Source organism: Oreochromis niloticus, linkage group LG7 (assembly GCF_001858045.2).
Source record: "Oreochromis niloticus isolate F11D_XX linkage group LG7, O_niloticus_UMD_NMBU, whole genome shotgun sequence".
In the NCBI taxonomy this organism is placed as follows: domain Eukaryota; kingdom Metazoa; phylum Chordata; class Actinopteri; order Cichliformes; family Cichlidae; genus Oreochromis; species Oreochromis niloticus.
Genome location: NC_031972.2, coordinates 22,814,053 through 22,830,716, shown reverse-complemented (window position 1 = coordinate 22,830,716; position 16,664 = coordinate 22,814,053). Strand labels below are relative to the sequence as shown.

The 16,664-nt window shown below is 40.2% G+C and overlaps 1 protein-coding gene across 1 annotated transcript; it reads right to left on the bottom strand.

The window, feature by feature from the left end:
• Positions 1-289: 289 nt before the first annotated feature.
• Positions 290-12,803, bottom strand: atp6v0a2a (ATPase H+ transporting V0 subunit a2a). The gene is made up of 20 exons (XM_003444376.5): positions 12,067-12,803; positions 11,699-11,777; positions 11,398-11,495; positions 9,022-9,159; positions 8,586-8,683; positions 8,339-8,465; positions 8,116-8,198; positions 7,938-8,031; positions 7,655-7,867; positions 7,052-7,202; positions 6,799-6,938; positions 6,556-6,713; positions 6,371-6,461; positions 6,162-6,280; positions 4,990-5,200; positions 4,775-4,894; positions 4,572-4,691; positions 4,197-4,314; positions 3,886-4,057; positions 290-1,341 (listed from the first exon to the last, which is right to left on the bottom strand). Exons 1-20 carry the CDS (start codon positions 12,175-12,177, stop codon positions 1,239-1,241), a joined length of 2,544 nt encoding a protein of 847 aa, XP_003444424.1. The 5' UTR covers positions 12,178-12,803; the 3' UTR covers positions 290-1,238.
• Between the last annotated feature and the right edge of the window lie 3,861 nt (positions 12,804-16,664).

Below are 16,664 nucleotides of genomic sequence, written 5' to 3'. Positions count from 1 at the left end.
TTAGTATTACTATAATATACCACCAAAGTGACATATTATAGACAAACAGATGCACATATTTGCATATATGCAAAATATCTCGTTAAACATTAATTATTTTAATTTATAGCTTTATTTTTCATAAGCTTATTAATCACTTCAGATTTTGACTTCAGATTTTCCACTTAAATGTGGAAATATTACATGTAAAAATGACATGAAGCAGGTTGAGTAATTAAACCTACATTTAAAATAATTGCAGTAAAATGTGTGCATCACAGAGCCAGTGAAATCACAACAAACACTTTTATTTTTGCTTGCATTTCTTGAAACCTTTATTTAACACGTCAAAATGGTAAAATATTCAACTATTATTGTACGGACGATAATTTAAATAAATACCATGATTAATCATCATTAACAAATGCAATAAGCGGTATCATCAAAGAAAGAAAGACCTAAGGCTTTTTTTTCTGTAGTATTTCAGTGTTTTTTCTTCTTCTATAGATTACAGGGGAGGTTACATTTAAATAAATGCATTAATAAGTAAATAAGCAAACAGCAAACAGTTGATTATTTTCATTTGGCATCATCGCAGTTATCTGTGAAAACTTTCAATTTGTACAATCATTTCTGCAAAGTGCGTTGTGACAGCCTCACAAAAAAGGGTTGCAATGGTTTAATTTGTCTTTAAATTTACTGCCTAAAAGTATTTCTTTCATCACAAGGAGAAGAAATTTAAAAAACAAACAAACCCAGAGGCATCCCATCATTAGATATCGTCTTAAAAAAAGCAACAACAAAAAAAAATCTCTATGGCACTACATCAGGATGCTTGATATGGTTTTTAGACGGTGCTGTAACATCTGAAACTTTACGTTGCACTGTATTAACTGTTTAAATACCATGTTGTAAGTAATGCAAAAACCAGTTTACACAGCACAGTGTAAATGAAATATTGAAATCAAACCCAACTGGTGAGATGAGTAGTGCTGAGCAATGTTTCACCTACAAAACCCAAATAACAGAACAAGGACCGCGAGCCTCTGTATACTCAGAAGTCTGCTGGGTGCAGTAGTAAGGCAGTCAGCACAGCCGATGACATTTAAAAATTGTCGTGGTGAAAAACGCTGCTACAAGAATGACTTTCAAATCAATTGTCTTGAAGGTTTGTTTATCACAGTGTGAATTGTTCCAACTTTCAGTAACCTTCCCAACTGTAAAGTCTGTTTCCAGTCGTGTCCGGTAGTTCAGAGGTTTCAAAGCAAGCCGTCTTGCTCAAAAACGGAGGGCAGCAGGGAGAAGTCGAAGGGCACAAACTTGACACCGGTCCCGTGGTAGAATTTGTTCTGAAACTCCACCCTGAGATCGAACAGTAAATCGAGAGAGATCGCTTTAACAAAGGCGGACTAAATAGCGATGAAGGTACACTTGATTTTTATAGCTAAATAACAGCCATGATTATATCATTCAATGTATCTGCTGCTTTATAGTGAAGACACGTGAGCTTCCAGTTTAGCTACATGAAAATAAAAGAACAACTGAAGAGAATAATATTTGCAGGTTTTCATGGGTAAACAGGTGAATACAGTCACATGTGTTTCTAGCAGTCATAGCATTGGTTACTGGTTTGATATTATTATATTTGTAGTCTTCCCACTGTCTCCCTTTCTTCTTTGTATGCTCTCTGTTATTATGTTTAAGGGGAGTCTTGTCTCCATTGTTGTCTCTTGTTTATTTCCTGTCTGAAGCTTTCTTTCACCTCTTGCACTAGTTTAACTTCCTGCTTCATGATTATCTGCCCTAACTGTCTTCAGCTGTGTGTAATTACTTTCATTTGTGTCTCATTTCTCTTGTTTACCATCCCAAATTAATCCTCAGTGTACACTCAGCCCTGTCTTCCTCTATTATTTTCACTGGATTTTCTCTTTTGATCCCTTATTTTCCTCCTGTGAGCCTTTTGACTCCAGAACTACCTTGATTCACAGCTGATTTTTGGCTTTCTGCGGTTTAGTTCATGGCTTGTACTTATTTTAAATTGTGTTTTCAGTTTGTATTTGGGTCCAAAAAGAAAGGATGTCAGTCTACAGCATCATAGTAAACTCAGTCTTATACTAAACATTAAGGAAACTGTAAGTTTGCTTCTTCTTTAAGGCTCAATGACTCAACAAAACAAAAAACAACAACAACAACAATAAAAAAAAGTCCCTGCATGAAGACTTCTTAGAGGTTATTTCATGCTGCAAAAAGTTTCCCGACATCTTCAAGTGTAAGTTAATGTTTCAGCTCTTGTTCATAACCAAAAGCTACATCAACCAAGCCTCTTATAATGATTCACAAATGAATAGGAGATTAAAAATGTTAGACAATCATTATTTCATAAGATTGTTGATCATAAACTCATCATGAAGCTACAGTTACAAAGCTTGTGTGACGTGGAGCTGTGCAGCATACAAAGCTGAGCACTAAAGGAGATCGAGCTTTTGCCACAGAGGCCCACAGTTTGGAACTTTCTCTAATCTGAAATCTGTGGACTCTGTGATTTCTTTAAAAAAGCAGATAAAAACGCATCTTTTAAAACTTGCCTTGGTAACTTTTTATTTTTCTATGTTTTGTTGTTCAACATTTTTTTGCTGTGAAGCACTTTGTGATATTTGTCTCCATAGGTGCTATATAAATATAAATTTTACTTCCTTACATAATCGGGCTTATATGAGTTTTTAGCTCAAGAACACAAAGAAATAGTACCTCCACCTCTGCGCTCTTACATGAGATATTTAAACTTATTTAGGAAAATAGCCTTTTCTGTTGGTTGGTGAATTTAGGTTTGTACTGTTTTTTGTTCATGTGTTAATTTTTAAGTATTTTAAACACCTAGGCTTTAGGGCTGGAGTGCCAATCTCATTTAACATTGCAGGCCACATTGATCTTAAGTGGGTCAGACCAATGAAACTCCCCTTTCTGTCAGTGTGAGGAAGTTTAACTACATATTGGATCGCTCAGATATCTTGATATATGAAAAAGAAGTGCAATTTTAACAGTCTATTACTGTTTTTTCTACATGATAAAAAATGTTCATGTAGTAAATGAAAAACATCTGTCAGCAGAACTCTTTGGGATTTAAATTAGGAGTAAATGTGTTAAGTTACAAAAAAAGTTCTGGTAGCTTATTTGTAATTTAATTGTTTATCTATACTTCATTACTTTGGTGTAGTATAAATGGACATAGGGGAAGTCTTTGTCAGGCTCACTGAGAGGTTTTGGAAAATGTGAAGGATCACATTTTTTAAAACATCTCTGTGGGTGAGGTTGGAGTTTTTCAGGCTGATTCTGGGCCCTGGGCCTTATGTTTGACACCGCAGCTCTAGGGACTGGCACTGAAATGTAGGTATATTATGTATAAATATCCCATGAATGCTGTGGTTTGTGGTGTTGCTCATGCTAGGTTCATCATATCAACATAAGTAGTGGCCAACCTACACATTACACCTACAGGAGCTGCTCAGTCGCGCATGCCATGAAGCTCCCAGTGCACAGTTTTTGTGCTGATGTTATTGTCAGACGAGGTTTGCAACTCTGCAGTTACTGAGTCAGCAGAGTGTTGGTGGTTCCAACGTTTCACTATGAATTAATACATCTTTCAGTTGATCGTGGCATAAGTCTTGTTGCAGTGGTTGTTTGAATTCAGCGAGCTCTGTAGATCGACCCATTCTTTCACACGTTTGCAAAAACAGACCGCATGATCATGGGACATGAATTTATACACCTGTGGCAGTGTGACAAAAAACATCTAAATTCAAAGGTTAAGAAGTATGGTCCATTTTTGTTTATATAGTTTATCTGTCTGTATGAAGAAAACTCACATATAGATTAGCCAGTGCAATAAAAAGGAGCGCATGGCCTCACCAGTGAAGTCGGAGAGCATGGAGGAAAGCTGATAAGCCTTCCATGACGAGCAGGATAGACACGGTGAGCGTGGCGAAGAGGCCGAACACAGGGACCAAAAGCACTACACCGACTTTTGTGGTGATCCTGAAACCCAGGCGCATTACCATGTCCCACAGCACCTCCGACAGCTCTGAAGCCAACAGAAATAGCGCACATCAAACGAGATTTACAAAAATGAAGGCATACCAAATGTAGAGAAATGCAAAGTAAGCAGAAAGAAAGAGGCACAGGCAGCTCATGGGAAGACAGCTTGACCTGAATGCACTTACGGGCATGAGCCAGGCTGAGTGCCCAGAGACGCAGGTAGGACGCAGTGTTGGAAATGCAGCCCAGGCAGTACTCTATGGTGTGAATGGCTTGGTGCAGCAGCACATCTGCAAAGTCAAACTGCAAAACAGTTCAGATTATGTATAAAATATTAAGCCTAATTCCTACTGTTAAAAAAAATGTAGGATTTATTAAAGTATGCTGTAATGCTGGTACTGAATTAGCTCCACTGGTGACCCTGTTCTGCTGCCCTACTTTGTCTTGTATAATGCTGAATACCACAGGTGCAATTAGCAAGGTGGATGGAAAAATGAAGACACAATGAATCACACTTAAACCGACAGATTCCTTAATGTAAGAGATCATTTTTCTCCGACCTCTTTGGGAAGAGCTTCTCTGTTGGTCACTTCATCAAGTCCCTCCTCTTCATCATCATCATCATAGGATGGTGCTGTGGAGCCGTCATCCTCGCTTACACGCCTCACCCTCTCATAACCCTGAGGTGTGGCAACAAATACTATTTTTAGGTACTGAATAAAGATCCAAAATAACAGACTGCGGTATTTTGGACTAGACTCACTCTGCGTCTGCGCAGGCCTTTGCCTCCACGGTAGAGCCAATACAAGTAGAGAGGTTTTCCGAACAGCAGCACAGGAACTGACAGCATCGCTACGACAAGTAGGAAGATTTGCAGGCCAATCTGTGGAAGCAAGGCGGCATGCTTAAACTCATGCTATAGGGAGTATCCGCCAGAATACAAGCCGATCGACAGATTATTATTACCAGGACACATACCTGCCCTGGGTATAGACGAGTGATATCCTTCCCCTGCATGACAAACATGTTGATGAAGTGGATGAGGATGCTGGGCGCCTGGCTGGAGTAACGTGCATCAAACATCAACCACTTGTATAAAATCATGAAAACCAAATAGCCAAAGAGACACAGCAGGAAGAGCAGCTCAGGAAGAAACAGCAGGTAGACGTTGAACTTCTGTCGGAAGTGCCTGATGGGAGGAAAAGTGTACAGGGATAAAAAAAAAAAAGTGTTATGACTTAATGTAAACAAAAAAATAAAGTAGTTTGTGAGTAATAAGACCATAGCAGGAATGCTATGTGTGTCCCCCCAGAATGGGGAAGAAAGGTGATTTTAGTGACCTTGAATGTAGCATTTCAGAAACTGATGATTTGCTAGGATTTTCCCACATAACCAGGTTTACATAGAGTAGGACAAAAAGATAAAACGTCCAATTAGCAGTACATCTCTGGGTGAAAATGCCTTGCTGAAGCTAGAGGTCAAAGACCAGATTGTTTAGAGCCAATAGGAAGGCAACAGTGACTGGAATAAGCACTAGTTACAACCAAGGTGTGCAGAAGAAAAAACTTGAACACACACACTTGAACTAGATGGGCTCCAAAAGCAGAAGACTGTCACCTAAGAACAGGAAACTGAGGCAGCAATTCACGTGAACTGACCAAAATTAAAGAGCAGAAGATTAGAATAATGTTGCCTGGTCTGATGAGTCTTGATTTCTGCTTTGAGACTGAGACAGCAGTTTCAAAATTTGAGTAAACAACATGACTGCATGGATCCATCTTGCACTGTGTCAACAGTTTAGACCTGTGGTAGAGTGTAAGGATTTTTTATTGGTAAACTTATCAGACAGGATAACATAACATCTCAAAAAGCTCAAATCATCTCGCACTAGTTTCTTGTACATAACAATGAGTTCACTGTACTCAGCTGGCCTCCACAGTCACAGCTCTTAGTCCAATAGAGCACCTTTGGGATATGATGGAATGGGAGATTCCCACCATGATGTGCAGCCAACAAATCTACAGCAACTGTGTGATGCTATCATGTCAACATGGACCAACATCTCTGAGGAATGTTTCCAGCGCCTTGGGTACCTGATATTAAATGATGGTGTAGATATATGAAGAAAAACAATTTTCTGAGTCACTTACAAATGGTTGAAGACACTCAGCACCACTCCAAAGCTCATGTGAATGACTCCAATGACAACTGACATCTTCATCTTGTAAGAGTTGAGGAAGGACAGACGGTTCACTGCCAGGTTCCATATCTGATGGTGTATTAAAAAGCATTTCAGTGAAAATGACTGAAGGAGGACCCGGTTATATTTTGAGTATGACGCCTAAGTGCAGTTACTCACAGGGTCGATGCCAAATGGGTACGGTCCATTAAAAACACCACTGACATTAGGGTCTAATGTGAGCAAAGCATTTGTTTGGAGCGTTTTGTTTCTACAGAGTAAAAAGATGAAAATAAATTAGAAACAAGTAAAAGGACTGTGTGCACTGATATGTTTAAGTGTGTGCGTTTGCACTGATAACTCACGTCCACTGATTATGAGTGAACATAGCCTTGACGCTCCAGCCAGAGCCAAATATATTGAGAGACTTGGAGAAACAGTCGTTGTAAATGAGGCCGGTGTAGATGGAAAAAAGCCCCATCATCAGGATGATGTAGCGACCGTTGAAAAACGTAGCCCATATCTGAGAGCAATGAAAATGATAAGCCTAAACTGATTTACAATACTCCAGCTCTGCATTACAGATGATCATAACAGGTCATTCCCACCTCATTACTGGAGCGTTTCTTCTTCTGCTTTTTTTCCATCAGCACCATCCACAAGGCGAAGAGGCTCATCACCATCCCGTGGCCGAGGTCACCAAACATCACAGCAAACAGAAACGGGAATGTGATGATGGTGTAGGGAGCTGCCGATGATGGAAACATGATCGATTTATTTATTCTGAGCTCCTTTCGAAAGAAAACAAAGAGATGCTTTTGCTGCTACTCACAAAAACACAGTATGATTTCTTCTTCTTACCTGGGCTTACCTCGCGATAGTCCCCCACCCCATAGGCCTCCACAATGCTCTGAAAACCAGCAGTAAACTTGTTGGATCTTAAGAGGGTGGGCGGAGTGTCAGTGCTCGGGATGCGATTCACAAAAGACGGTACGGTGGCGTCACCTTTTCTCTGATGATAAAAGACATACCGTCAACAGGGGCATTTTATAGACCTGTGATATCCTACACCTTTCTGGCCCTTCGTTATTATAGTCAGGTGATCACAGGAACATTTGTTCTTTTCTAGGTGAGAGATTTTATATTTAAGCAACCAAATAAGCTGAATAAAGCAGGAGGATGGTACAAGAAGAGAAAAAAGTGCCTACTGAAGCAAAAACCTAGAAAAACAAATGCTGCAGATAATAATGCTGAGAGAAAAAAAAACAAGAAACATTTTGTTTTACAGTACAGTACGCAGATTCCTCGGGGAAAACATTTGTATGATTCAAAGATTTCTAACTTATACATTTAAATGTCAGATTAAGGATAGAGAAAATCTTACAATTTGGAGAGCATTAAAATAATTTTGCTTGAATAATAGCAATAAATATTCAGCATTTAAATTCAGAACGTTGTACTCACTGAGCCTTCTTCTAGCGCCCCCCTCAGGTTTGCGAGGTCACTGACGGGACACCACACCTCAGCAATCAGACACTTGTTGGTGACATCGAAGCTGCAGAGGTTGAGGATGTGATAGATGGCCTTCATCTTTTTCACCTGCACCACCCAGGTATAGACCGATTCTGAGGCCTTCTGCAGAACCTGCCTCAAGTAGTCCTCAGTGCGATGAAGCACCTGCAGGAAACAGCAGTTAACTACAAGCTAGCTCTGAACTTGCGATGATTAAAAAGGGCTTCAGTCCTACATTGTTAAGGTCTTGGATGCGCGTCCTTAAGCTGTCCAACACATCGGCTCGCTCCTCATCATTCTCAGGGTGTGGATAAAGGTGGCAGTGGTAACTGAGGGAAACAAAGGCAGATGTCCAGGCTGATAATGATGGAGAATATACTGACTATTAAAGGGTAAAGCTGTCTAATTCTTACCAATCGCAGATTTTTTGCACTTTCTGTCCAATTTGGTCTCCCCAGAACGAGATGAGAAACACCACACTTTTGCCTATCTCACCCTGAAACAGCACAGTTCAGACCCGTTAACGCGAAAGTACTCATGCTGAGCTCACACTAACAGAACACGTCAGCTAATTCTAACCTGCAGTGTAATTATAAGATTTCCACGCAACATTAAGACGACATTTAGACGACTTACAGTGTCAAGATCGGCGAGGTTTTCGTCCACTTCTGCGTAGCTGAGGATGGTGTAACCCTTACACACTCTCCACAACATCCGCTCAAAGGCCTCCACCTTCACCCGCTGGATCAAACCCGAAACAAACCTACACCCAGGAGAGGTCAGGCATGGTTTTGCTTTTGTTTTTCTTTTTAAAAATGTCCGTGGAAGAACTTTACGACATCTGGTGGAGCGGCTGTGAATACATAAATAATACGGAGCTCACCCAAGCTTGGCGCCGAGCCTCTGCATGCCAGTGGATCCTGTGACCGAGTCTGTCTCCATGGTGGGGAACTCTTCATACTGGTTACCAAGAGCCTCATGCTAATTATAAAAAGGAACATGTTTCATTCATGACGGCTTCCATCGAGTGCGCCTCGCACATTTCTAGCACACAAAGCTGATGTAATGTTCACACGCTGGACTGTAATGTTTACTCTCACAGCTGCCTGTCTCACAGCCCGGGTGAGTCAGGTGACGCTGGTAACAGCTGCACTGTGACCGTGTTATTAATTAAAGTCAGCATTAGTTCCAGCTCTGTCACTGAGGGAAATAAAACATGTCAGCGACAAGAAAACAAGATGCTGCCGGGGAGGCGAGGGGTAGGCGCCTCGCCCAAGGAGCAAGACACTGATGCGAGAAAAGATCGGAAACGCACTCACTCTGGAGCGGCTGTGGATGAAGGTCCGCGTGATCTTCAGCATGTGCGTGTATTCGGTGAGCTCGAGGAGGTTCCTCTGAAGCTTCTCTTTGTTCTTCGCCACCTCACTCAGCTCCATCTCCAGCCTTTGAAGCTGCTCCTGAACATGACAAGGAACACGCCAAAAATAAATAAAAATTAAATAAATAAATCCACAAATTTTATTCTGAGTATTTTATTTCATTCAGGCAACCACGCCAGTGTGCAGGAAGCATGCGTGCAGGAAGCATGCGTGCAGCAGCAATGAGAGGCTCGTGCTTGTGACGCCGTGAAAGAGTGACCCATATTTGACTGTCTGTCATTTTAGACAATCAGATATGGGTCAGCTGTGATTCGCTCCCAACTGCAACAATCAACAGCAGGCTCGGTCTGCTGCTGAGGCAGGAGGATTCGATTAAAGGCTGCAAGCCTTGAGAGCATTTTAGTAGCAAAAAAAGCAGTTCTCACATGAAACTGCTCACAACCCTTGTGGATTTCTGAGTAACCGGGTCATGGTTTGTGAAATGGCACATTGCTGCTTTTTAAAAAAATATTATGATCATTTTTGTCACGTTGTGCACCACAAAGCTAATGATACCAAGTTTCTAGTTTATCTACGTGGAGAATATTTGCTTTTTGGGGGAGTGAACCGTCTCTTTAGGTCTCAGTTCATCAGCTGAAAAACCTGTTCAGTTAACTTGGTGAACCAGCAGATTCACGTCAAAGTTTATTTCTAAGACTGCGTTTGCATAATAAAAGCCAGGGTACTCTGCTCGACTGGACCCGAAAGGAAAATGAGAAAAGTAGGTTTTCAAAAGTGTTTTAAAATGACTGAGAAACTGGGCAGCTCGCTGCAAAAAGGCAGGTTGTGCCAACACTGAAAAGACTCAATCGCCTCTGCTTTCAAAGCCTGGCTCTAAGAGGAGCTGGCTCGTACACCTCTGCGCTCTGGCAGGATTGCAGGGTTTCAAAAGTTCAAACCACGGAGACTCTTAAAAACAAGAAATAAAATTTTTAACTGGTTCCCGAAATGGAGTGGAGGTTATGTGCTGTGAAAATATGAGCGATACTTTGGAAAGTATCTCTTCTAAAATATTACAAATGGATGGAGAGCCTAAACTGGAATATTGGGACCAATTTTCTACCATTTCACCACCATGTATGCAGATGCAACCTTCACTTGAGTTATGTATAACACAAAACCCAACAATAAACGATGTCAGAATGGGCTACAGGCTAAAAGAATAAATGAAAACACATTAGTCATCAGCTGCAGTTAAGTTCAAGAAGTGAATTCTATTCACTTCTATTGGTGGGATCGCTGAGACAAACTCGTGCTGTGCAGACAAACTTTATAGACTAGCTTAAATATGTCTGAAATATATCTACATGATGATGAGATGAACAAATCGTTTATCCATCACTGGATAAACAATGACAAAAAAACAAATTCCTTTACTGCAGTAGGATCTTTTAAACAGAGATATGAATGTCATATTTCCTTAACTCTCTCATGAGACTAAAATGGGCCAATGGGGTCATTTATGATAATCCTATGAGTAGTTCATGCCAGGCCTGAAGCTCTGGATCACATACAAAAAAAAAAAGACGTGTGTTAATTTTATCTTCATCCTATCAATGCATACAGTGAGATAGAAAAAAATGAACAATAAGTACATGTATTAATTATTTTTCTTTTTTTACAAGCTCAGTTTTCATTGCATGAGAGAAAGTAATTACTTCCAGATACTTTTAGTGTCACACATTGCAGTCACAAAACTAAAAATTGTTGTATTTACAAACATCAACGTATAGGTAACATCGCTGTTTGTTTTATCATTTATAATTTGTTCTAAATGCTATTTAGAGCTTGATAATCCTGTTACTAATGTTAGCTAATTTATATAGCAAGTCTCATCCAGGTTGATTAGGGCATCTACGAGGAGTTAGAGAATAGATATTATACTAAGAAGATACACAAATACTGTTTGTCCATGACTCTATATGTGCTTGTCATACCTATACAGTTTCCTTTATATACAACAGGTATTCCAGTGTAATTAATTAATAATAGTTTTCAATCAAAAAACGAGAGGAATTCTGGCTCCTCGCCATCACCTGAGCTATTTTCATCATCACGTCAAGTTTTCTGCAGCTCTGTTAGCCACTGTTCACAACAAAACATCACAATGTAGCGTTTAGAGGCGGAAAGTTACAAGCCAATCAAAGCCTCTGATAAAAAAAACCAAATGTCTAAATGCAGTAGAGGGTCGAGTTCTGGAAAATCACTGAGTAGGGTATTAAAATGAATGTAAATCCTCCATCACCCCTACTTCCCAATATATTTGCATAAACTCACCATGATCTCCAGGACCTGTCTTGGGGGTGGAGCAAGTGGACTCTCATCCTCCTGTGGAATGGCTATTTTAGCCTTCTGGATCTCCCTCAGGAGGTAGCCTGTGCACACAGATTTGCTGATTGTTTGTTTTTCATATTAATTACTACTTAGCCATCAGAGGAAGCGGTGAAGCCTAAATCTCTGAGGGCAAACTTTTTACAAAGCACAGTCAACCACGACTTTCTTGCTACCCGAGTAAATTAACTGTACAGGTGCGTGCTCAGGGTTTGGAGCACGCATCCCAGGTGCTCTCTGTTCTTACCCAGAATCCTCTCCATCTCCTCGCATCTCTTGATTTCGCTGACGAAGTGCCGCTGGAATGAGCTGACACTTGGGTTGAGCTGAAACAAGAGGAGCATCACAAGTCAGACGGATGCAGGTTACTGCATGATGCATAATAACATCATAGTGAGGTTCACTGATGTGTGTTTTTTTATATCATTAAAACTGTATCCTCCTTTTTGCTGGTCAGGTATAGTCACTGTATATTATCTAGATAGATGCCCCGTCTTGCTCCCCTCCCTTAAATATGCATGCATACTCAATTAAATCAGGTGACAAAATGCAAATACTCTCTAAACTGGTGACACACATCTTCTATTCACACAGTGAAGTGTTTTCTCTACTTACATCTCGGAACTCGACCAGCCCCAGCTCTCCGAGCTCACTAATGCAGTCATATTCAGAGCCGGACTGCAGAAACAATTGCGCCAAGCACATCTCCTCACTCCTGAACACCATCTTTATCTGCCACACAGACAGATCCTCCTGCCTCGTAATCTCTCCCCCCTACCCCCCACGGTAGCCTACTGAACGCGGACGATGAGCCGTTGACTACAAGCGAAAACACGACATCGCAACAAATCAGCGAAATGAGCCCCCTCAGCCAATTAACTCGCCCCCGGGATTAATTAATGCATCCATATTAATAACGACGATTTTCACAAGAGGGGGGCTGGGACTGTCCTCATACTGCGCCGGTTTGTTTTTCAGCGGGAGGGTCGCCGGGTATCTACTGAATAAAGAGCAGCAAAACAAAGGAAGAAAGCTCCCCGATGCACATTTTACGCGGAGCGATCGCGGAGAAAGGCGTCATCCTGAGGAATCTTTACCTCTGACACCTGTCATCATCACAGCGCAAAAAAAAAAAAAAAAGAAAGACAAAGAAAAACCCGAAAAACGACACAACACAGATGGAAACGAGCAACAGGCAAGCTAGAGGATAAATTATCAACCCGTCACGCAGACAAACGGGGCTAAAGGCGGCCTCGCCGGTTAAAAATAAGCCACAGTCAGAAATAGGCTACGGCCTTTATTCGCGCTACGTCGCCCGGCAATTGACACAGATTGCGTCCCCCGGGTTGCCAGGTACGGTCCCTTCCTCTGAAATAATCCGTCGTTCTCAGTTTATTTTTAAAAAAAAAGCTACCTCAGAGCTCAGTAGCGCCCAGGTGACCTCACTACATACCCACTGCATCAGTTTACCAGGCACAGGTATGATTTCCAAAAAAAGAGTAAAATAATATCAAAAATACATAATCATGAAAATAAGCTTTAAATTTAAAAAAGTCTCCTCCTCTCCTCTTTTGCTTTAAACCAGGAAGAAGTGACACACCATACACTTAGCAGAAGAAAAATGAAAAAATAATTACTATATATAATATTCATTGATCGTTTTGAATATATGTAATATCCTGATGTATTAAAACAAATCAAGCAAATTAATTAAGCTAATTGTTTGCTGTATAGTGACTGTAATCTAACTGTGGGGAAATCATGCTCTGTATCTGATTTGTATGAATGTGAAATATGAGTGAATATTACTCGATTATTTCATTTGTGGTGGTTGTAAGCGCAGGCATCACAATTAATGATAAAATATACTTTATGTATATATTATTTTTAAAAAGCTACAGTATAAATTCAGGATATAAACAAACCCCTTCATTCTTTTGTCTCTTGAATGGCAACTGTTTTTTTAAGGGGGTTAGCTCACAAACCTGGCAACCAGCGCATCTTCTTATTCGGTTCCATCGCTGAAAACCGGCCGACCATATGCTTTTCTTTGTATGTGAAAGTCTTTATTTGGGCTGTTTTCGGGCGGTGATTTGAACGTTTTTAAAATAGAGTTTTAGTTCTGATAACTTTTTCCAGCGGATTTGAATGCAGCCAATCATCTGCTGCAGCACATAATCGATGAGACACGCACAACATGACTCAACACTAATGTCACCTGAGTGATGTTTTATAAGAAGAAAGAAATCATGGAGTTTTCATCTTACAAGCAGAGACTCACATATCAGTTACATTTACATGTCTTTGTTTTTGCACATTCTCATATGACCAGTTTATAAACCAGAGGTCAGAGCTTCATCCATTAGGACTTTCAGGATCGCACTCAGAATCTGAATATTACAACAACTAAAATCTCTTTGAGCAACTTATTTTTTTCCTCGTAGATGGCGAGACAAGCCGCTTCCAGTATTTTGACAGATAGCTGTCAGATAGTAAGAAGAAAGGTGGTTTTGGCTGCTCCCTTATTTCCCAAAGGGTCACCATAGCGGATGGATCCGGGCGCTGAGCTTGTAACTGGGAGCAGCTAGCAAGGTTGTATTTGTGTCTCCTCCTCTTAGTGACAAACCAGGGATGTTCACAAATAACCGCTAGACCTAAAATACAGATATAATACTATACAAACGCTGTCATCACACAGTTCATCCGGTTGAGCGGAGCCACTGCTTACAAAACAGAGAACGTGGCGGTGTCGTAACAAGGTGTGGACTGTTTTGTAAAGTAGATTATGTCGGCCGACCCTCTGCAGCTATAACAGCAGAGGTGGGACCAAGTCATTGTTTTGCAAGTCTCAAGTAAGTCCCAAGTCTTTATCCTCAAGTCACAAGTCAAGTCTCAAGTAAAGTCAAGCAAGTCAGAGTCAAGTCGCAAGTCAAGACAGACAACTTTCAAGTCAAGTCCCAAGTCCGAAACTTTGAATTTCAAGTCCTTTCAAGTCTTTTTTTTAACCCTCTGGGGTCCCGGGTATAATTGGCCGTTCTTGACTACTTTTGATTTTACTTCTACATTTCACTTTTAAAATATGTTTTTCTTGCCTTGTTTGGTATCATTATTTACAGCACAACCTCAAATATCTGAAATTTGAGTTATTTTTTTCATTTTGGTATACTATATTAGCACAGTTGATCTAAATTCAGACAAAAAATTCAGAAACCGAGTAGAAAAAAGTTATATTTTTTTACATGTTTAACGAATCATTTTCATAACTTGAAATGCAAATAGAAATTGTACATTTCTAAAAATTATGCACAAGTTTTGCAAACAACAAAGTTATATGGTACTATTTACCTAAAAATGCAGCCAAGGCCTCAGGCGTTTTTTATATAACCATTTAAATCTATTTACAGAACAATCAGGTGTGCTGCATCAAATAAGAAGGCACACAAATTATTTGTGCCAGTCCAAAAAATGTAGTTTGTGTTCAGTATAAGACAGAGGAGAACACCACAGGCCTAAACCCTGCAGGTCTGACAACTGGAGGTGCAACAGTCCAGTTTTCTATGTGGAGACAGCGTTTACACTGGAATCTGCCTTTGACAGCTTTTTTAGATCAAATATGAAATTCAGCAGTCTAACCGACACACAATACAAAACAATAACTACACAACAAACTAACTATAGCCTCCAAACACGCTAAACGTCACTAATGTCTCACATATGAAAACTCTCTCTCTCTCTTTCTTTCGCTCGCCCGCTTTCCGTCGCTGGTGTCACTCCTAAAAACTTCCCCTTCTCCCGAAACAACCAAATGTCACATGTTTCCTTATCATTTTTTTGATTGGCTGACATGGTAAACTCTAACACCAATAGGGAAGGGGTGTTTTTTCTTTTTCTTTTTTCACTGGCAAGTGGAGAGCGTATGCTAGGCTGTCTGTAGAAAACGCCGTTTTTGTCTAGCATCCCTTTTGAGAATAACCATTGCAAATAAACAACAGCTAATAATATAAGATCAAAGTATTTTATTTGATGTATTGACATAAATGACAGAAGAAAAAGGCCATGTATAGCAGGACTACTCAATTACACACTAAGGTGGGCCAGATTTTCTAACCAAAAAAAAATTTCCCAGGCTCAGACATGCAAAAGTTAAACACGACCATACACTAATTGCAAATTAAACACAGTGATTTTGAATTGTGATGTGATGGTAAAATAAATATTTGTCAGTCTAAACTGGGTTAAATCTACATTTTTGGCTCCAGCGTTTTTGTTCTTGTTTTTTTCAAATCTGGTTAATTTGATTGGCTGTGCTACAGCCCACGCTCACATACATACAGAGTGTGGTAAGAATGAATGAATGAATAAAGTGAATTAATGGTCCGCACTTTTTATATAATATGTATGTTAAATTTTAGATTTGGGTAAAATATCAAGTCTTTTCAAGTAAACAGGTTCAAGTCCAATTCAAGTCCCAAGTCACTGGTGTAAAAAGTCCAAGTCAAGTCACAAGTCTTACAACCTTTTTTCAAGTCAAGTCTAAAGTCATAAAATTAATGACTCGAGTCTGACTGGAGTCCAAGTCATGTGACTCCACACCTCTGGTAAAAACTATAACTTTCATCTCAGCCAAACCGATTTACTCAGGAACAAATAAAATACTGAAAAAAGCCAAACAATAACATTTTTAAGTTATCTAAGTGACTTATATATCATGTTTAACCTGAGTAGCGAAAGACGGCGGTGGGTTTGAAAACGATTTGCCGGGAGTCCGGTGTTCTCACCGGCTCTAGTGAGCCTTCAACCCCAGCTAGCTATCGAGCTAGTGGGTAACAAACATCTCTGAAAACGTCGGAGCGCTTTTGAAAATATGTGGTGTTTTGATAAACTGAGCGGATATTTGAAGTTTACACAGCTACATTCCAGCCTGAAAATATGTTAAACGTTTATTTTGTGACCCAGAAAGAATAATAAGAGTAACATTAAAACTAACTAGCTGCCGCCATTGTTGGAAACTGAGGAGGGCCGCGATGGGTCGCGCTATGAATTCTGGGACAGTTTCTTCTTCGGGGTTTAACGGCAGCTGGCATCCCTGTGCATGCAGTGCTGCCATCTTCTGTTTCAGTCCGTTATTACACTCTTAAATCCTACTAATTCCTGCGTCTTTTGCGATCTTACAAAGCTTCAAACGACATGTCGACTATTAAATTAGTCGTCGA

Coding starts and splice junctions, on each gene's coding strand:
- atp6v0a2a (XM_003444376.5), bottom strand. CDS start 12,177: ATGGTGTTCAGGAGTGAGGAGATGTGCTTGGCGCAATTGTTTCTGCAG. Junction 9,160..11,397: donor GACAGGTCCTGGAGATCATG/GTGAGTTTATGC, acceptor TGTCATGTTCAG/GAGCAGCTTCAAAGGCTGGA. Junction 8,032..8,115: donor GTGCAAAAAATCTGCGATTG/GTAAGAATTAGA, acceptor TGTTTCCCTCAG/TTACCACTGCCACCTTTATC.